Consider the following 22,831-nt stretch of genomic DNA (forward strand, 5'->3'; position numbering starts at 1 on the left):
TATTTTGAAGATTATATATTAATAAGAAAAATTTCTTATTTATATATTTATATATATATATATATATATTAAATAGTCTATATTATTAAATTTAAGAAAATTTGAATATTCATGTATTATTTTACGGTATTAAACATTGAAATACGTGATGAGACAAGGACAGAAGAAAAGTAAGATAAGTAGTTTTAACTCTAAAGAGATAAATCTACTTATTAAATAATAGGTATTGTTCGTGATTTTATTTGAACTAAAGCTGGTCATTGGAATGTTAATAATTTTCATGGTAAAATCCTTACTCATATCATGTTTAGTATGAAAAGATTATGTTTACATTTGTTTCTTTTTTATTTAACATAACCAGTATTTGATCCCATAGAATAAATACACAAAAATTTGAATTTTTTAAATTTTTTAAATGTTACAAAAAATTAACTTCCAAACATTAATAAGAATTTTTTTTACCAAATTATTTTTTAAAATTTTTTCTAAAAAATGGCTTTTCTTAAATTTTTTTGAACTATTTTTTTATTTAATTATAAAAATGATATTAATTAAATTATTATTATAGGCCCTCAAGTATATTAACTTTAAAAAAAAAAAAAGTAAAAATAATTAACTAGATCAAAAGTTCTTAAAGTTGTCAGTGAATGCTTGTAATATTTATAGTTATGATGTTATAAATTTGAAAATTAACTGCTTTAAGTATCAAATTATTGTATTATTGATAAAAAGAATCATTTATGCATTTGTTTTTACATGTGGTATTGCTCATAACTTGTCAATTAATATTTCTATATGATATTTAAAATTTTGTAAGTAATAATAATAAATTGATTGAGAATGTTACCCCTAAAATTTATCCTTAGATATATTTTTTCTTACAATAAACTTAGTATTTACAATGTTTTTTTAAAAATGAATTAAATTTTAATCTTTAATACATGTTTATAAAAAATCAATATTAACAAAAAAATGGATGGTAGTATATTTATTAATACACAATATGTACATTATTTATTATATTCATTATTACATTATTTATTATATTCAAAAAATAAATTGAATGTCCCCAATTTCTATTTCTAAATACTTTTTATCCAATAATCATTAAAAAATAAATAAATAATTTCCAAACTAAAAAAAAAAAAATTAAACCTTGAAGTCTTTTAATATTCAACGTTAATTTTACAAAATATTAAAAATTATTTAAAATAATTCGATGAATTAGGAAAGACATAAATATTTATTATGGAGAAAATCCAAGTAACACTTCCAAAATTACAAAAAATATAGTATTACAATTGTGTAAGAATATGGAATAAATTTGGTTTTATTACTAAAATATAATTTACCCTTGACACAAATTTTCTCCCAGTACAAAGTAATTATTCAAAAATAAGTTTTTTGCTATGAACATTTATTTTTTAAAATAAATAATTTAAGACTAAATATTATATAAAAAGTGATCCGATTATAGTAACTCACTCAATTATTTACAAAAAAATATAACTAATGGCTTTAATAGCCAAAGTTTTATTTTGTGAAAAAATCAATGAAAAACAAATAAAAATAATTTTAGGAAAATTTTTTTTTAAAGACTTTTTTTAGTAATAATTTTTTTTATTTATAATTTATTAAGTACTATTTAGTTCATTTTTTATATCTTAAATGTGTATAAAGTTTATTTTGTTAAATAGTGTATACATATTGTAAACACTATTATATATTGTTAACATATTTAACTATTATTTTAAATAATTAATCATGAACATTTTTTCCATCAGCACTTGGGAAGTTATAATGATTGAATTATTCATGTAATATTACATAGTTATATTGCTGATATTTTCTTTTTGAGTTTGCAAAAAGTGTATTTTTTTTAACTTAGGCGAAACATTACGTCACATTACTTTGTAATACTTTTTATTAATCAAATTATAACATAACTGCAAAATTGGGTAGCTTAGATTGTACAGTGGACATTAAGTTTGTATAAAGCGATAGCAAAGGAACGAGTGCTTATAAGTTAAACTTCTACGCGGCTTTATTTAAGTTTTAATAAATCTTAGTACAAGGTTTTCATTGTATTAATTAAAACTTATTACTTATATATTATTATCATTATGCTTGAAAAACGGTCCCATGAGTTGGATTAAATTAATTGAATGCTTTTTTTTATCCCTATTAACATCCGTTTAAATGTCTTAAAGTATTTTCTTATAACGAAGTTTTAAACGTCTAACTTTTAGAAAACAATACAATAAATTCGGTAAAAGAAGCATCTCCATCGCAAACAATTGTACAAGATAATAAAGTTCGTCACATCCTGAATAAGCGTAATGTGTTTATTTTTATTATTATAATTTTATTTTATCATAATAGCGTTTTTGCTATGTTCAACTTTTACTCGTCTTTATCCGGATTTAAATTGTTAAAGAAGTCTAAGTAATTTTGAGAAAAACTTCTACAGGCAAACAAATATGTAAATGTTTTTTTGAATTATCACAGAATACTTTTTTTATAAAAATTATCTAGCATAAAAGGAAATTTAAAATTAAACAACGTTGTAGAAGATATGTGTACAGACGCTTAAATAACGAATTGTAATTTATACAAAGTAAACAATGTCTATTTGATTAATTTATGCATTTGGATTATGAAAACTCTGATAGTACTAAAAACATGGATAATGCACGACGAAATATACATGGAAAACAACTCATAAAACCAAACAAATGTAAGTACTTAGTCATTTTCTCTACAAGTGTGTAATTCCAGTTTTATAATATTGAAATCTTATAGGGTTCAGGCCTGGCTTGGAATTTTAAATTAGATGCGATACGTGATTTTTATAGAAAATAACTATTGAACGGTTGCAACACTACGTTTAAAATGAGCTTAGAGGATAAAGTCATGATTTCTTTACTTAAGTATAAAATAAATAAAAAATATTCAATACATAAGTTATTCTAAGAATGATCATTTCATGTTATTTTTGATTTTGTAAAAAATCAACTATACAAAAAATATATTGAAATTTTAGGACTAAAAGGAATTTGTTGTTAACTTTTTGTTAAAACAATGTGTATACATTTTATCTATTAAGATTAATTTTTTTCAAATAACCAAATAATATTATATTGGGTTGATTTTAAAATAAAATTATAAAAAAAAATTGCAAAATATCACGAACTCAAAAACAGTAAATGAATAATTTTATAAAGTTCTATAAAATCAATAAAAAAAATTATTTGTTTTCGTTATTTTAAATAAATATTTATTAAATATTATAAATATGTTATTTTAAACAATTCTAAATAACAATACCTTAGTAATTAGGGCTGAACAAACATATATTTGAAAAGAGTTTAGGAATATTTTTGTTTAATAAAAAACCGACAGGTCAATTTATAAAAACATTTCAAGTAACTCAATTAAAAATTTACCGTTTATGACGTAAACGCAATAAGCCACTTAAATAAAGTGGAGGAACATCAGTAACAATAGTGACAATTGGGTATAATTAAAGTTTTTAAAGATTCGTAGAAAAAAATAACACAATGCTACATATAGCAAATTTGGATGCGTTTTTTTTTCATTCTAGCCTCATGTAATATATAAAGTGAAAAGTTTGAAAAAACTTGTGATATTAATGATTGCTTCTCATTTATGTTTTCATGGCTTGGACACAGCTACGCTATTTATGTGTATGATACACATTTATATGATATAAATATTTATGCACTGTGTGCAGAGAAAATAATACAAGGAAAACAACAACTTCAATGTAAGAGCTAAATAGCAGAGGTATGTTAATGTGGTAGTCCGGTTTTGGGCCAAAACGTTTTCCAACACCTGTGTCGGCTAAAAGTCGCGTAACGCGTTTTTCATTTCCACGCTCAATCGATTTTTAAATAACTTGAATGGTTTTCCAATACTTCTTAATGTTTGTATGCAGCCAGAAAGAATTAAACAGGATCAAGTTTTGTGTGAATTTTACATTGTTACCAGAAAAATACAACTTAAAAATATTTAATTGAGTGAAACAGAATAGACCTGAACTTTCTTTCTAGTTAGTTACACAAATAATGCATTTTCATTTTAGCGATAGCAAAACAATAATAATATTAAACTAAACAGACAAGTGAATATCAAAGAAGTATTATTTTTTTATTGAATTATTTATGTGAACAGGAAATAATTTTGCTAGCTTAACAAATAATGATATTATGAGGATTGTGAATGATGAATGGAGTTTTTTTTTTTGCGATAGCAGGTTTACAATTCTTGCAGTAGAATATTTATAATAATAAGACGGCACAATAGAATATGCAGTATATGTTATAAACTTTAAAAACTTTATGTAATTTTATAAATACAATAATACTATTATAATCAATACATTCTCTTAATGCAAGAATAAAATACATTTTACCTCTTTTAAAAAATGTAACTTTTTAAACGTCTGACTGAACGTATTTTATTTTCAATGGGTATCGATGAATGCATTGTACAAGTACAGTGTTGAATTTATGTAGTTTTATAGTAATGTACGGTTCACGGAGGTGTTGTATCACTTTAAATTCTTATAAAAAGAATAACAATAAATAACACAGTCAATATAAATATTTTAAATTGAAAAAATATGATTTCTTTCAGTTCTTAGATTGGTAAATTTAAAACAAGCAAATGGTTAAAAAAAATTAGAATTACAGTTTTATAACACTTAACTGATATTGTTTTGTAGCTTATAAAATTTTCAATAATTCTTTTTGATTTATTTTGGTATGTGAAAATAGTAAGTACATGTTACAAAAATGTAATGTAAAAAATCTGTACAAAAATTTCGCATCAAAATGCCAATCCTTTATCTTTTGTGGAATATAAAGTTATTTTAAAACAAATCCGGCATCAATTAATTTCAGTATAAGCTTAACATTGTACATGAGAAGTTTAATTGTGTACTTGAATGTATATATGATGTAAACACACTATCATTCAGGTAATTAATTTATACTGACTGAACGATAAAGAGTTAGTGTCCTATAATTTGTGACTATAGAGTAACATCACAGTAAATGAAAACTCAGCGAACAAACACCACTAAATTTTTTACTAGAATATTGTCTAATTTGATTGTAACAAGTTTTTGTTAGTAGTTTTTAAAACAAACAAAAAATATAAATAAAATCTTATTTCAATATAACTATTTTTGAAACAACATCATTAACTGTTTATTCACTGGAAAATTGCAATTAAACACCATAAAATTATAAATTTAAATTTTCATGTTAATTATTAATATTTTTACATTATTATTATAACATTATTAATGTGACATCAAAGTATGAATTAATAATGAACTTTAAAAAATGAAAAGCTCTTAACTGATTATTTAAAGGTAAAGTCAAACTTTTATCTGTTTGTTGAACTTCATAAACTTAGTATTGTGAAATTTATTACTATTTGAAAAAACCATTCAGAAACTTAAGTGAATTTCTGTGATAACTATTTTAAGGATTCAGCTAGGCTTTGAAATTAATATTACATTTACCTATTAAAAATTATATGTGCGTAAATTATTACTTAACTTTTAATTTATAATGACAGTTAAACATTAAAGTACTTTTTATTTAAATGATAAAACATGTAATACTTCATTTAACTAAGGAACCTAAACAAGCGACATTTCATTATATATTTCATCATTTACCACAACTTTTATGAGTCTTATTACTTAGTTACGAGCTAAAATATAGAAAAAGTTTCATGGAAAAATAATAGTAAATTTGTATATTTCAGCTGGATAATGCCCATTGCTGTCGTATAAATTACTCTACATTTTTAAGGAGTTTTGAGGTACACGCAAAGATCTATTATTTTATCAATCAACTTTAAACTATAAATATAGTTATTTAACGGGTAAACTCTTTATCTATCGGAATTTACCCCAAAAAGCTGGGGCCTTCAAATTCCTATTCCAGGTTTCTAGTTAAACAGGTTGTTGGTCTCAGCAGTTTGAGCTTTTCTCTATTCAGCGTTATGAATAGGGTCTTGATCTTTTAAGTGATGGGCAATATCACAACCGCCATCATTTCAAGGTTGTTTAGGCTAACACTGGTAAATTGAGGATCTGGGAGCTTACGTCGTCGATCGGGCGTGCCGGATTCAATGGTATCAGACTCGATTTGATTTTGGTTCAACTTTGATAGACACGGTGGGTCTTGTGTCCTCCTGCGCGCATGATCCTTTACGGGCAGGTGGTCGCACTCTGATTTCGGGCTGATTCTCCATCAATTCATTGTGTAACAAGTGGTTCTAGGTGGTGTTTTGCTATGTACCCTAAATAACAGCTAAAGATAGTAGTGGTATTGTTTCTGCGAAACCCTCTAGGGAAGGCTTCCACTATACTGCATGATAAAGAACTACGGCATACTGTAATCGTCATTCGCTGTCTTTCTTATTATTGGCACAGGTAAATATCTTGAAGTGTGATCTTCTGATATGATCTAGTGAGTCCAGAGATCTTCGCATCAGTAGCACCGCTGTATGGGGAGCCTATCCGATCCCACCAAACCTCGAACGGCAGGAATAACTATGACATTTTTAAGGTACACGCAGATACCCTTTACTTTATCAATCAGAAAAAACTATAAATTTATGTAATTAACACTTGCATAGTGTTTTTAAAGAACTCAAATAACAGTCCCATTTATTTTTGTTGATAAGAATATAAGATAACTAAAACTATCAACCTATTTATTCATGAATTATTTAGAGGTGTCTTTTCGGACATATAGTAAATGTACTGCATTAACTATTAATGATTTACATGTACACTTATGCTCCGTTCAAAGTACAGTTATACTAAAGATATCCTATANTCCGTTCAAAGTACAGTTATACTAAAGATATCCTATATTTGGTTTAGCATATAGCTTTAACATGTAAATTACTAAAGTCCTCTCAGATAAACATGATAGCTTTCAAATACACTCAAGTGTCCTACATAAAATTATTATTTACAATGTATTTGTATGTATAATGTGAAAAATACCGATTTCTCATATTGGTTAAAGTAAAACAAGAAACCTGTGCCGTTTTTTTATTACGCAATATTATGATGGTGAATCACATAAGAAAATATAATTTATGTTTAAAATAAACCAAATACCAAAAGCTGTAGAAAACTACTTCTTTATGTAAAATAGTTGCAGAGAGTTGAATATTTTATTTTTCGATTCGAATTTTTCCTATAATATTTTTTAAATCTCTATGTACACTACTTGAGACAAAATGGTTAAATATCACAAACTTTAATTAAAAGCTATGAATATATATTCTCTATTACACTACATTTACGTAAAACTATATAAAGGGTTATTTTATTTAGTAACCTTCACTGAATTTTAAGTGAACAACGTGATATGGACTTTTTTCGAATTAGTTTACTTTTAAAAAGAATCTTAATATACATATACGCTTCAGAGCCTTTTTTTTTTGTGAGTGACAAAAAATTATTCTTTTAGTAAAATAGCTTTATAAACTTATGATATGACATTTAAATTAATTTTGAACGTAAAATAAATATGATCTGTGAACATAAAGAGAGATAAAAATCTATTTTTGACTCACAAAATTTCACAATATTAAGACAAAGAAATTTAGATGTAAACGAAAATTTAATTAAAGTTAATGCTTTTTTCTAAAATTATTTTTTCAGTTTATTTAATTTCTACATTTCTACATATACAATCGTATAGTTTTACAATTAATAGAGAATTATACTCAGCTTTGTTTGTTTAAGTAAAATTTGACAGTGTTGTCAATGTTGTTATGGATAAAACTTGAATATATAGCCAAAGCAAACTGAATTGACGTGTTTACTGTTACACGAGTGGCACAATGTACCCGCAAAATAGAAGGGAGTAATGAGAGGACGAAAAACCGGCGGCGGTGTATTGAAAAACGGACGAATACTGTCGACCAAGAACATGATGAACGATGTGCTTACTTTAGAATTACAATATTGTCCTGAGCACCCCTCGTACTACTTAATTGCCAGCAACTTCAAAAAGGGTTACTTTCTATGCCATCGTGCATATATAGTACGTATCCAAAGTACATACGTTCGTAGCTAATGGCAAATAGTAATTAGGTCGTTTGCGGCCGCGAAATATATTGCCGACAGGAATATAGCATAAGATTTCAGTGTTTAATGAACTCATCAAAAAAAAAACCGACAAAATATTAAGCAAAACCTTAATCACCAATAGAGTTTAGGGTGTTAAAAAAATTTTTGAATATCTTATAAAGAATCAGTACTGTGATGTGTTATTAAAATTACGTAAAAAATGAACAGCAATATTGTTCACGCGATTAATTATCATCGGATAATGTTTTACATTATTACTTTAATTGTAATAAAATATAACAATATATAGAATTTATAATACTATAAAAATAATTGTTATAGTACTATTTTAATAAACTTTTGGGTAAATATAAAATAATTACAACAAAACGACATTTAGTATATTTACTAAAACAAATTTTTCTCAAACGCATTGAAATATACAGAGTTATTCATTTATCATAATTCATTTAATTGATCGAACAATAAGAACAATATTGATTTTTTATTTACTTAAACGTTTTCCTTAATTTATTATTCATGAAGTATTTTATGTGTTCATGCCTTATTATTAATATAATCAACATCTTTCTTATTAGATAATGATTTTACTAAAAAAATAACAACTTTTGAAAATGATTGACATGTTTAAATCTAAGCTAGAGGAAGAGTATGACTGGGGAATTTCTAATTATAAAAATAGCAACACACAAACTTCATCTACAGCCATTGCATTTAACTGTTAATAACTTCCGAAATACTGGTCCAAATGTTGTTATCGACCAGTAATTTTCTTAATTAGATCAATATCTAATAAGTATGCTATTAATTATATTAATAATAAGAGATGAACATAAAAAAAACTATATGGTTAAAAGTTGAGAGAAGCATTGAACTAAAAGAAACAAATAAAAAAATAATTATTTTTTTATTTATTAATTATAATTAATATTATTCTTATTTTTCGATCAATTAAATGGTTTATGTTAAGTGAATATATAAATAATTAACCGGCACTCTGTCTATGCAATTTCAGTACACGAATGTACTATTCTTTGTATATTGCCTACACGTGACTCTGTCAAAACTGCGTTTTAAATATAAATTTAAAAACATTTCAATCTCTCACTAAGAAAACACTATAAATTATTACAGCTAGTTTTTATCAATACTTAAAAAAATCGTTAAATAAAAATCCAACGACATTTAAGCTGTTGTGCAATAATAGAATATGATAATTTCGTCGTTTTATGTAATTGGTTTAACGACGCATATTTTAATAGCATGTTTTTTCATCACAGTATCACGCACAAGTGATAGCGTCTAAATGTAATAAAACCACGTAAAGTCAATGTACTATACAGGTGATCCAAAAGATAGCGTAAAAGGTTTTGTTAGGGACTTTTATATATGTCCATAAAACGCTTAAATGATCAAAGTTTGAAAAACAAATTTCGAAGAACTCTTTATTTTTTAAGGTGCAATAACATAAAATAAGAAAAAAATTACACGATTTTACGATACTATCTAATAGTATGCTGACAATACGAATCAGGTTAACTATTTGGCTTCTTTTTTTTTTTTGTTTTCTCCTTCCGAGTGCCAGTGTGCTATTCCAATGACAATTTTATTGACGTTATATAATCTATCGTTTCGAACTGTAGTACAAGCGTCTCCCAAAGTTTGTTGTACAACACAGTTTTCAATTATTACATGAAAATTTAATGCGATTTTAATGGAATTTTCGGTAAGTTTAATTTATTTACGAGTATAGGGTAGCCTGTCTACCACTTGGCAATAATTCGTTATGTTTGAAAGAGTAATTAAAAAATATTCTTAAGCTGTAATGGCTTTTCAAAAGCGAGGCGGTATAAAACAACTGCAGGCCCGAATGAAAAACGATCACTAGAGTCGAATGAAATAACGTGTGGTACGCGACTTGCGTTTAATTGCTGTTTCGATTTATGATTTTACAATAATAACGTAAGTTATCAAAACTATTTTGAACACAGTGTTACAATTTTACGTTTATTCGTTTTATTGCTTGGTCAAAATCGCATGACAACAGCTCCTCCTCTATTCATATAGAAAACGCGTAAAACCTTATCAAGAAGATCAATGTTTTATTCGAAAATATAATAAATAAAAAAATGTTGCAATACTCTCGATACAAACGTCATTGAGCACATGTAACTCGTTTAGATTAATCAATGTTTGAATTCTAACCTACTTTCGTCTTGGTGCTCTTTTACAGTCATTCGTACGATGATTTTCACAGACACGCTACAGTTGTATAATATTATCAAAGCTCTAAGTCTTTACACGACCAGAAAACGCCATTACTTTTATAGTCCCTATTGTTTTTTCAAATCCATAAAAACTCCATGCACATAACTTTTGTACACAACCTCGTTTTCGGGTAAAAGTTAAATTAGCCACGCAGAAGCTGTGCTATGAATGTAATAAAAAAAAAAAAAAATCGCAAATAAACCACTACAGAAAAGTTTGATCGAAGCGCTGATATTGAACGATACCCATCGGTGTAATGTAAACTATATTAAAAGGTTTAACGGTTCAAACTAAAATTATAAATTTATCTCACGGTCCAAATTATCTATTTTTGCTTTGTTTGAAATACGGTTGGTTGAATTAAAAAATAGTTATATTTTATCAGACGTTAAAAAATACACTCGTATGAAATATTATTAAACCAATATAATTTTCAGTTCAAAAATAAGACCGTGAAATGTTGTTATCAAAAACGATTATGCGGCACCAAACCATCGATTTTATTTGGAATAAAATAAAACAAACGTACCACGTATTGGGTAGTGATTGTGTGCTCGATTGTATAATAATACTTATTATTATCAAAGGGTTAAACGTTAGCTATTGTCAGAATAAATAGCATTGGGATTTGACCCAATATCGTCTGATTTAGAAGCTCAACGTCCGACGACTTTTAAATGTATTGTGTAAGTTCACCATTACCACCATTTCGGTCGACCCTAACCTAATCACACTCGTAGGTCTCGCAAGGAGTAGACACGACCGTTTCCACATAATAATTCGCGGTTCGTTTAGCTTCTACGCTCGGGTCAGGTATGTGAGTGGATTGCCAAAAAACAAACAAAATATGTGGTATAAGCATACATCCATATATAGGTATATGCGTACACACAGCCTTCATGTGCAAAAAGACGGTGTTACTTTTACACGGGGTGTATTGAAAGGCAAGTATGTAATATGTTTCCTTTTTCACGGGTGCTTTATGTGCCAATTCTACACCTAGAGGCTGTAATGAAATTTCTGAAACGATCTACGCCGGTGTTTCAAGAGGGTAGATGAAATACGAACGTAAAGTAACTAACAACGTAATAAATTTTGTTCAAATGTCGTAAACTTATATCAAACACTATTTGTATATTAGTCATTTTTGACTTTCGTGTGACCGTTTTAATAACTATTTGCAAGTTTCAAAAGCATTTTATGATTTTTAAGTAGTAGTTAGAAGTTGCGTCATCCAATTTTCCCAGAAACTCACTCCATACCAATTATAATGCAGAGATAATACTTTGCCATGCAAATGATTATTTTAACACTACTGAAACACGTCTAACAACATTTGGGCATAAAAACCACACGTACATTCGAATCATACGAGTAGTACGTTAACTTCATTATTGGTTTTAGTGGTGGTATTGAAAACTTTGATATAACAAATGGATCGAGCTAGAGGGCTAATTGAAACAAGTGTTCAGAAACTACAAAGTTACTATAAGCCATCCGCAGCTGATGTATGTACGCCAATCGAATAATTACAATTGATTATTTTGTCGAGAAACTTAATTCAACTACATAATCATAGGAAATGCCAAAACCGTTTTCACAGAAAACTAAGAACTGCTGTGACTAAAATAACAATTCTATTAGTTCTATGAATAAGCCTCCGCGGTTGTATAAAAACTCACTATAAATTATACAAAGCTAATTCTAACACAAATCTTATATATATATGAATTTTCAGACTTATAGGAATGAATAAAAAACGAAAAACGTATGTTATATGACAAACTACCAAATAGACACGAAGACAAAACTGTTTTTGTTAGCTTTTCAGAAAATGAGTAAAATTACTTTTTCAAGTTGGTCATCTTGTTGGTACACAATAGATATTGAATTGAATACACTCAATGTAATATATGTTGCTACCCGGCGCCAAGAAACGGCTATGGATGTGTTAGGCGATGTATTTGTATTCTAAAAGCCACGACAATCCACAGTGTAAAGTGCTCCGGACCGTGAGCGAATGGTTTTAAAGTATATAGGTTAAGGAAAAATCAACATTTCGGATAGTTATTTGGTACACTTTTAACAAGTAGTTTTACTAACAAATTCGGCCGGGGCCCAAACATCTCCTATATGACCATTTTATTGTTTGGATGTATGTGCTTGACTCGAATTTATCTGGAAGTGACAGATAAACAAAATAAGAAATAATAAATATAGACGTTTTCTTTTATGAGGAAAGAAAATACTTTTGATAAATATGCAACGAAATAACAATGTTGGTTCATCTTTTTGAGTTTCGCGAAATTTTTTTGTTGAAATTTAAACTTAAACGTTGATTAAAAGTATATACGAGATTAGAGGACTTTCAAGATTGATACTTAAGTTAACTAACGGCTATAATTACTAATATATTGTTTGCTTTTAATGAGTTCAGTTTGTTTAATTAAAGACGTAGTGCTGAGAGTAAGTAGACTATAGTTTGTAAGACCATTACAGCAAGAGCTCTAACAATGATCGAAATTCTTAACAGTACAATAGTGACTGCTGTAGGTTTTTGATTATATAAAAGGCCTTTTGTCACTAAACTTTTTCTTTTCAACAAACATAATTTAAACGACCAGTTGTAGACTCAATCGCGTTTACAGTAAACATAATGTTACGTTTAGATATTTACCGTTTTTAAACACCGTGCATTTCTTTTTTAAAAATACAAACGAAATGTTTTATTCAATTTAAATAAGATTCGTAAACATTTAGTAATTGAATTAATAATTTCAATCAAAAGAGCTAAACCCATTGAAAACATAAGCGTTGATTATTTTAATTAGTATCTGTGCCAGTATCAACAGTTTTTTTTTTTTTAGTAATGAAATAATTAAAAAAATTAGGATTACAAATAATTCTATTGTAATATACCAAAGTCATTCAGCTATGACACGTTTGATAAATATATTTTCCCGAAAATTGTAATTTTGTGAATCTGGTGCGTGATATCCATAACTCGACGAACAAACACATAAATATTACAACACTGCACTGGTAATTTCATTATTCGCACGCAATAATTATGACACTTGATTTGCAGTTGTTTCGCTGTGATCCCACACAATATAACACTTCACACTAATACCTTACGAAACATTTACAAATCGCAACACAATGTTATTTCGTCCAACGGTATTTAGTGGAATCTATTTGATTTATCGAAATGCCAACAATTAAATGTTTTCTAAACGTTCTGAAAGTATGTGTCATTTGATAACCGTGCGAACATTACAAGCTGTTATGTTAGAACAACAGCTGTTAAACAATTTCGACAGGCAAACCCATTCACAAGTGCTTGAATCCTGTAGGTGCACAACAATCAAAATGCTTGTCGTTTTTTGTTCATTTTGCAATTTTAATGATGACACACGCGATGCCTGATAATTTACATACAACACAACACTTTTAGTGCCATAACACGCAGAACAAACTACTTATATGTAACAATAATAATGTCACGAGCAACGCGCTAGGTGTTATCAGCTGGGGTAAGAATGAGGGGCGGCACAAAGAACCAAGTACTTTACCGGTAATATTGTGTGCCACTTGCTCTGTCTATACCGTAACACACACTCCGGCACATGAGTATTCCGATGCAGTAACAATAGTTATAATTTATAACAATAATATTGTAATTTTATCCGTCTCCCGGGTGCACTCTGGAGAACCCGACAAAATATTCTTAAAGGTATTATTAAACAAGATGATTCAACCCCGCTGAGTTTGCAAACACTTCTGTAATTAAGTGACCCGGAAGTACGGCTGTGGGCATTGTGCTCATGACGCTGTTGTACACATAAATGTAAACGCACATCCGTCTCCTAAACGCTAAAAGTATATTGTTAAGTTTTACAGCACACGAATAATTCAAGAATACAGTTACAGTTTATATGATATTTAATCGTTACTATTTGTGTGTTGTACCGCTTAAAAATGGACACGAGCAACACAATATTTAAGAGAATCGGTGACACAAAAAAATTTATTTGCAACATATGCAAAGATTTATGACTTATCAACATGTATCTATTACATTGCAGTGCCCGTGGAAATTCATTTAGAAACGTTGACGTGAATCTATCAATAACGACATTGACTAAGAGATAAACTGACGCCATAAGCAATATTGTGTAAAATGAAAAAACTTAAATGAATGTGCCTGATTACAAAAGATAAAATAACATTAACAAACCTGAAACAACGGTGACAATGTTTTGGTTCGGGTTTAATTTAGCAGATTTAAAACTTGGATAATTAAAATAGTTATAAACTAAGTTTCTGGTTATCTTTTTAATTTATATGTTAGAAAAAGCTGTATATTTTCACAAATATATAAAGCGTAAGGTCAACTTTAAAAAGTTCATAAAAAACTCATGAACCATAAACTAATAAATTTGTTTTAATACCGAGTTTTTTTGACAAAAAGATATTTCATAATATTTTCGTGTGACAACTGAGAATTTCACTAACAAAAGTACAAGTTCTCTACACGAGTGTTCAATGGCAAAAGTCATATATACGAATATATATTCGTATTGACCATATGTAGGGAAAATAACCTCATAAGTCATAATAAATCGCATTTAGAAGCTATATTAAAGTATACGCGCATATGAATATCAGTGTAAACTATGTTTGCAAGATTTTGTTACATCTTGTAAGTTTCTATTACGAATATTTACTGTACCTATNCAGTGTAAACTATGTTTGAAAGATTTTGTTACATCTTGTAAGTTTCTATTACGAATATTTACTGTACCTATAAAATATGAATATAAAATGTATAAAGCGCCTTCGGTTTTTATCAGATCATCATTTTCTACTATAAATATTTGATTACTGAAAAATTACAACACATGCAGATGCTACTTTGAAAGATACTCGTATTTCGCTTTAATATCTCTGTCGTAAAACATTTTTTTCATCTATATTTATCTATGTTCCCGGGCAGGCCAACAAATATAGATTGTTACAAAAAATCTATAATCAGTTGCTTTTAAAAAATACATTTTTACTTTTATGACGCTGATCAATTTAAATAGCTATAGCGTTTCAATATAGTACAGTAAACTGAATATTAAACTTTTTTTTTAACACTAAATAATTTGACTTGACTACCGTCGTTGTTTTGTTGTGTTTTTTTTATTAACATATCTATTTTACAATATTAATTAAAAAGAAGTTTTTATTTTAATATGAATAAATCATTTCAAATTTTTGGGTATTTTCCAGTGGAATAAAACTATGTTCGTAGAAAAATAAGACAATGTAAGCTAAGAAAAAACATGAAAAATATTGCACATTGCCGTACAACTCGTACACACATGAGCTGGTTTTCATAAATAAATCAGACGGTACAGTCAACATTAACCCCGAGTGAATCGTAAAAGGTAGCGTTTTATCATGGAACATAATTGAAAAATATTGTAGGAGGTTATAATTATCAACTACCAGCGTCATAACTTTAACACTAGCTAAACAACAAGTTTAACTTCGAATGTTAACACAATTATTTTATTCAAACGTAGAATATAAAATAAAATGAAAAATACGTTCGATCAACACTAGAGAAATTCAAGTATTTTAAATACGAATCATTCGGTTTTATTTTTCACTGGAAACAAATTTTTATTTCTGTAAACAATATATTTTCAGTTTACATAGGTCTATTTAACACAAAATAAACAACAACATTACGCTGTTTATATAACAACTATCGAGTTGATAATATCTCCGCGATCGGTCGATTTATTTATAACCAATTCATAACCGGAAGAAAACAATTTTTTTAAAATAATATATTACATCACCCAAGCAAAACGTATTTTATGTTAAAACGTTATTTCCTCTATAGCCAACTGACATAAATATATTTTTCAAATCCGTATAGAATTTGGTATTGTTCATATTTGTAAACGAATTACAATAAAATGAAGTTATTTGAAAAACAAAGAATGATTGAATTGTTTTCAATCGACTTAAACAACAATACTTATTAGAGAAATTTATTCGCTCATGATTAAGTTTTTTTTTTTGTATAAAGTTAAAATTGTGCAGAGGAAATTATTTTCTTCCGAGTTTGTTATGGTGTACTATAAATACAATAAAGTATTTCTTATAAAGTTTCCACGCTATGTTTTCTATCTTAATTAAATTTTCATTTTTGAAAGTTAAATATTGATATAACAACAGTTCGAGATGTTTTAATTCTTTTCAAAAATATAAACGAACTTCCGTCGAGGAACTCCTTCTTCACACCCTTAGCTAGATTTGTAAGTATATGCCATTTTCTAAGGGTAATTAAATAACTCATGAGAAAGACTGGAGCTGGCTGTAATTGAAAGCACATTTATTTCATTAGAGCTTGACTGCAGTAGTAATTGTAAATATCAAGTATACAGTGACAGAAATGTGTCACCATAATCTAGAACCTTCGTTTAATAGAAAGAAAAATATTCACATAACTGTGTGTATTGTTTAAAACATTTGAATTTAATAAATTATATTTTTAACAATTAAACAATTTGACAACTTTGAATTCATTAACTTGAAATATTTTTTTTGTATATAAGTAATACTCGTGTGTGACATTATAGTAATTTACAATGGTAAATGAATTACTATTGTGGCAATAGTAATTAATTTTTTTTTCAGAACCTTAAGACGGGAACATCATTCATGTAAGCTGATTGTAATTCATTGGCTATAACTTGAGTTTCTAATTACTTAACAGTATTTATTTCTTTTTGGTTTCTCTAGTAACTGAGACATTGAATCTACTTCAAAATGGTTTTTAAAGAGTTAGAAATAGCTTTATAGATGACAGGCATTGAGAGTTATAATATGTCAATTATAAATTCTTTTGAGAAAAAGGTTACGACTTACGAGACAAAAATGTTAAAAGATATACATCGTAAGGAAACTTGAAGAAAAGCCGAGCAATAAATCTTTTCAATAATTTATAGTTGCTTTTGTCCTTTAAATAGCTAAATTCAAGCGAGGAGAAAAAAAAGAGATATTTTAGAGCTGAATTTTTTCTCCTATGATTACTAAAATTTATTTTTTTAACCTATTCTAACCGCATAATGCTAACGTCGTAGCCCAAGCTTATAGTTCACCTTGGAAATTGATGGAAATAATATAACTTCACACANTAGTTCACCTTGGAAATTGATGGAAATAATATAACTTCACACAATCTCTATGAAAAATTATGCTTAAATAGTAATAGACAGAAAAATTCCAAGTTTAAAAGTTATTGTGGCTATTGTATTAAATAATGAAACTTATGAGAAAAAACGTAGTTCATATATGATAACTAAAGCAAACTTTTTCGCAGTTCATATTTTTAATGCGAAAAAAACAACCTATTAAAAATGTAAACCCATCTCGAGTTTCGACTTATTATAAATAATAACACATCATACGTAACAAATGCTTATGCGGTGTAATTATATGTAAATCATACTTTTTATAATGGAGCACAAATTATTTTTAACCTCATATGTATACTTAAAAAATACAAAACATAACACTTTTTATTCCATTCTCATAAAATTAATGTGTTAATGTATCTGTTATATAAACATTTAAGTATCTAAGAATACACATAAATATTTCAACGGACTTAAATATTTTTTAAATACTCTAAATTACATGCATTTCATGTATCTAGTGTTCCTTACACATCTTATGTGATTAATAGGAACTTAAATTTTGCGAAATACTTTTACTTCATACGATTCCAAGAATTCTAAATTAATTTTGTTGTTCATTACCAAAGTAAAACATAAACTTAAAAAATACTTTGCATACTATGTAGGCATATTATTTGAGCAAACTGGTCTTGTGTATGTAGTTTGTTTATAAAATTATATCTAATTTTATATTTAAGTAAATATTTTTTTCTAATGAATTTATTAAAAAAATGTAGATTCATTATGTCGTATTGTTAATTATTTCCAAATATTATTTTTAAAACAATAGTTATTATAATAACATTTACACTATTTATGTAATTATTGCTAATGAATAAATCTCTTTAAGAGTCTATAACCAATTATAATGGTATTTCAACCAATCAAATGTTAACATTAATAATATGTTCGATAAAAAGTTCATGAAGAACATATGTATTCTATTCGTTTCAAAGTTGGCACAATATTATTGTGAATTTGTGTAGTCATATACATATAAATGAATATAATGAGTTTAAATAAAATAATACAAAGCCATACATTTAATACATCCTGAAATATGTCATAACACAAAAGATGTATATAACCTCAATAATTTTAAATAATTAGATAACATTAATCAGTTATTATGTTCAATAAATTCATGAATCACGCTTAAGATTAATATTATCTTGAATCTCATATTTTATATTATGGTAATAATAATTTCTCTTTAGTATAAGTTAATATATAATAAAAATTAAGTACATTTAAAATAATTTAAAAAGGGTACGTTCATAAATTACAATTTCAACTTTAAACTCTTTTGATTTAGAGATCTTAACTTCGTTTTAAATTTGATATCAAATTATTAATATTGAATTAAAAAAATGTGAAAGGTTTCTTTTTAACTTAAAAAAAAATTAAGGTAAAAAGATATCGCCTTATGATCATTTGTCCATTCAACGTGACAACACATTCCCATATTTTTTTTTCTGAATTCTATTTACTTTTTAGACGTTTCAATATATTGACGTTTCTAAAAATCACAAAAACTTACACATCTGTAAGGTTTTTTATGCTGTACAAATAAATTATATGAACTTTCTTCATGACATAATAATTTGTTGGACAATGACGCTTATGGCTACGGAATTAAAATGAAACATAAACCCTTTAAATAATGTCCATTTAGTTTTTCCAATTCAAACTTTCCGTTGACACTTTATCCTTCTGTTTTTAATTGATATAATTAAATCAAGTTCTATTGAATAAAATCCAGACTATTATCAAAAGTTACTATTAATTTAAACTCGTTTTTTTTTATCCTATCTTAAAAATTATTATTATACTACTATCTTTTATAAATTATATACATTTATTATTTAAATAATACAGAAATTAAATATTAAACAGTTACTTAAATTTAAAATAAAGCNTTAATTTAAACTCGTTTTTTTTTATCCTATCTTAAAAATTATTATTATACTACTATCTTTTATAAATTATATACATTTATTATTTAAATAATACAGAAATTAAATATTAAACAGTTACTTAAATTTAAAATAAAGCAAACACAAAAAAAAACTAAGACAAATAATTTAAATGGTAGCACTTAGTATTATTAAAAAAGTTATTTATATAGATATTATTTGTTATCCTTATATATTATTTTTTAAGTTAATCAACTAGTAATTCTAATACCTAATCACTCTTGATAATAAGATTTTTAAGTAGATATAAATTAATAATAACCATTCAAATTTAATTTTTGAACAGTTTAAGATGTTATAAATTCAATTAAATTTAGAAACTTATTATGTCTATAAAAACATAGACGTGAATTCATGCATTTACTGAATGTGTCATACGTTCTGCTTCATTTTTTAGCACATGACATAAAAATTTAACAAGGGAATATATATATTTTTTTTAATGAATAAGTATTTCATAATCAGCTGAACATATACTATTTATTAAGATTAATATTTTAATATATTTGAACAAAACAGTTTCGAAATATTTTGGCTTAATTCCCACTATAAAAATATTTAATGATTTTGTGCTCATATATTATATTTTACATGACAAAAACATTTTTTAACGTATTATTCATAACAAAACGGTAAATTCTAATAAAAAATTACAATAATTAAGATTTTAAAGATCTAAAGAATGAAAATTATTCTGTTTACAAAACATTACATGATACAAAATAAAAATTATGTTAACAATTTCGTATTATTTAATATAATTATTCTTGTGATGATGATTATTCCAAAATGAGGTGCTTTAACAAAAATTAGTATATTACAGTTTTACTTATTTTGTTATATCTTTGAAATATTTTACGCTGAAAATACTTTTAAACAAAATATTAAAGCTTAATTAGCAAATATCTCATGAAAGTCTGGTAGTCAACTTTACCGTGTTAAGATATTTCTGGAAAATCGTTTTTGCTTTTTACTTCATTTTAACTTGGTAACCAAATCATTTTTTTACAAAACAATCTAGAGTATACCATGTTTTAACGTTTATGAGATTTTTACATTAATCTTCCCAAATTAATGTAAAATATGTTTACAATAAAGTTATATTTTTTATTTATTACAAGGGCTATGTTTATTCCATATTTCATAATATATTTTACGATTGTTTCATACAGTATTATTTTATACACACAGATATATGTCAAAAATAACTGAACATTGATTATTTCTATATTTCTTTTAAACTAAAAAAGAAAACTTTACTTGTCAACAATAATTTCATAATTTAAAAATAATATTTTTCTAATATTAGATGATTTTGAAATATAAAAAATTGAAACTAAATAAGTTAACAATTTTCTAAATGATGATGCAATTCTAAAGCAAAGTTACGTGTCAAATATATAAAAAAGTAAATTGAATAATTTCACTCAATTTGAACCGGAATGAAAATCGTTCGCCAAATTCCGGTCGTGTTTTACAAAGCACAAGAAAATACGACATGGCTCATCAAGTCATTTTTTAAAAATAAATATTAAAAAAAATGAAAAGAATCAATGGCAGTTCAGATACTCAATTTATTCTAGATAATTTTTTTGTAGAAAAGGCTTTTTAGTCTTAATTGATATTTGTTATTCATTATTTTTATAAATGATTTTGATAAAATATTTTCGTATTCTTGTTCTTGCTGATGTAAATATTTATTTGATTCTATGGATGAGTCAATAAAACAAAAAATTGATAGTTTTTATAATTGGCGTATAAATAATAGTTTCCATGTTAATACTTTAAAATACTCAGAATTTTCATCTTCACACGTTGTAACTCGTATNAAATACTCAGAATTTTCACCTTCACACGTTGTAACTCGTATAATGTTTTATTTTTGTATAAAATTGATGCTGCCATGTTAAATAAAGTGAGCCATATTAAAGATTTAGATATATTTTTATAGTTACTTTTATAGTTTTGTGTACATATATCAATATTGTACACGATGCCTTACGAGTTTTTGGTTTTCTTTAAAGAAATTGTTAGGATTTTAATAATGTTTCGTGTCTAAAGGTGTTATATTTTTCTCTTGTACAAGGGTCAATTACATGGTCACCTTACCTATTTTGGAAGTAAAGCAGAGAATCTTCAAAATCAGTTATTACGTATGATGGATGACGTTAAACTGAATAAATTTAACATTGACATAAATAATATTCTAAAGATCTTAAATTTTAATGTAAATACGCTTGTAAATCGTAAAAGAAACATTGATAAAAACTTGTAATAAAATACTGATTTTGATTCGTTTTTCAATTTATTACTAAATTGTTATTTATATTAAGATTAATTTTAAAATGAATACTAACGAAATTAAAATATTATACGGACTTTATGTGTATTGTTTTTAAATAAAATTGTCCGTACTCTTTGAGGCGTTATAATTGCACGAATAATTAAATTTACATACGTAAATACTATAATTTAATCTAGACCATGAACATTAAAAATGTCAGCAATCAGAGTAGAAATATAATTCTGTTGTTTTCAAGAACAAAAATTAATTATTTCTATGTGTCTTACTTGATGTGCTAAGGAGTGTGACGCAGCACGTGGCGAAGATGTAATTTTTGATCAGATTAGCAATTTTATTTAAACTACACATTCGCATGATTCGGTAAAGTTTAAACGTTTGATAATCATAATATTTAATATACCGATTGTACAATTATCGTTTGTTTAACTGGTCCCGTAAATTTTAACGGTAAACGCGGCGGACTTGGATGTCGTCGGCGACGGTGAACAACACACATTCGGCCCTAGCCAGTAAAAACCAGACAAAGCTCGTGTTCATTTTGTGGGAGGAGGGGTTAGAGGGATTAGAGGTGACTGTAACGGCTACCGACACGGATGGGGAGCGCCAAAATTTTTTTCAAAGTTGACTACAACGCGCGCGAGCAAACTGTGTTCTGGGCGGCCGCTAATTGGCACCGGAGGTCCTGACGAAGGCGCCCGCAACGACGTCTGGCGAGCACACGTGCTCTGTCGACAGAGTATCTCCTCCAACTCGAAACCAATGTCTCCGAGCGTATAAACTCATAATCGTGAATTCATGATCCGATCATGTTTTCAAACATAAAAATTATAATTAACCCACGAATAAAAACCAGACACTATTCATTACAACACCAATTGAACGC

General features: G+C 26.9%; 1 protein-coding gene across 3 annotated transcripts in view; it reads right to left on the reverse strand.

Moving 5' to 3' along the window:
- The window catches only part of LOC126908834 (uncharacterized), a 46,645-nt gene extending 24,034 nt beyond the window's left edge, over positions 1-22,611 (reverse strand). For 2 of the 3 annotated variants that reach the window (XM_050691136.1, XM_050691135.1), the window contains exon 1: positions 22,215-22,611. In XM_050691136.1, coding sequence (XP_050547093.1) covers positions 22,215-22,302 — 88 coding nt within the window. In that variant the 5' untranslated portion in view covers positions 22,303-22,611. The remainder of the gene's footprint in view (positions 1-22,214) is intronic. The other variant, XM_050691137.1, reaches the window with a different exon arrangement.
- Positions 22,612-22,831: the final 220 nt, after the last annotated feature.

Source organism: Daktulosphaira vitifoliae, unplaced genomic scaffold, assembly GCF_025091365.1.
Source record: "Daktulosphaira vitifoliae isolate Bord-2020 unplaced genomic scaffold, ASM2509136v1 Scaffold_16, whole genome shotgun sequence".
NCBI lineage: Eukaryota > Metazoa > Arthropoda > Insecta > Hemiptera > Phylloxeridae > Daktulosphaira > Daktulosphaira vitifoliae.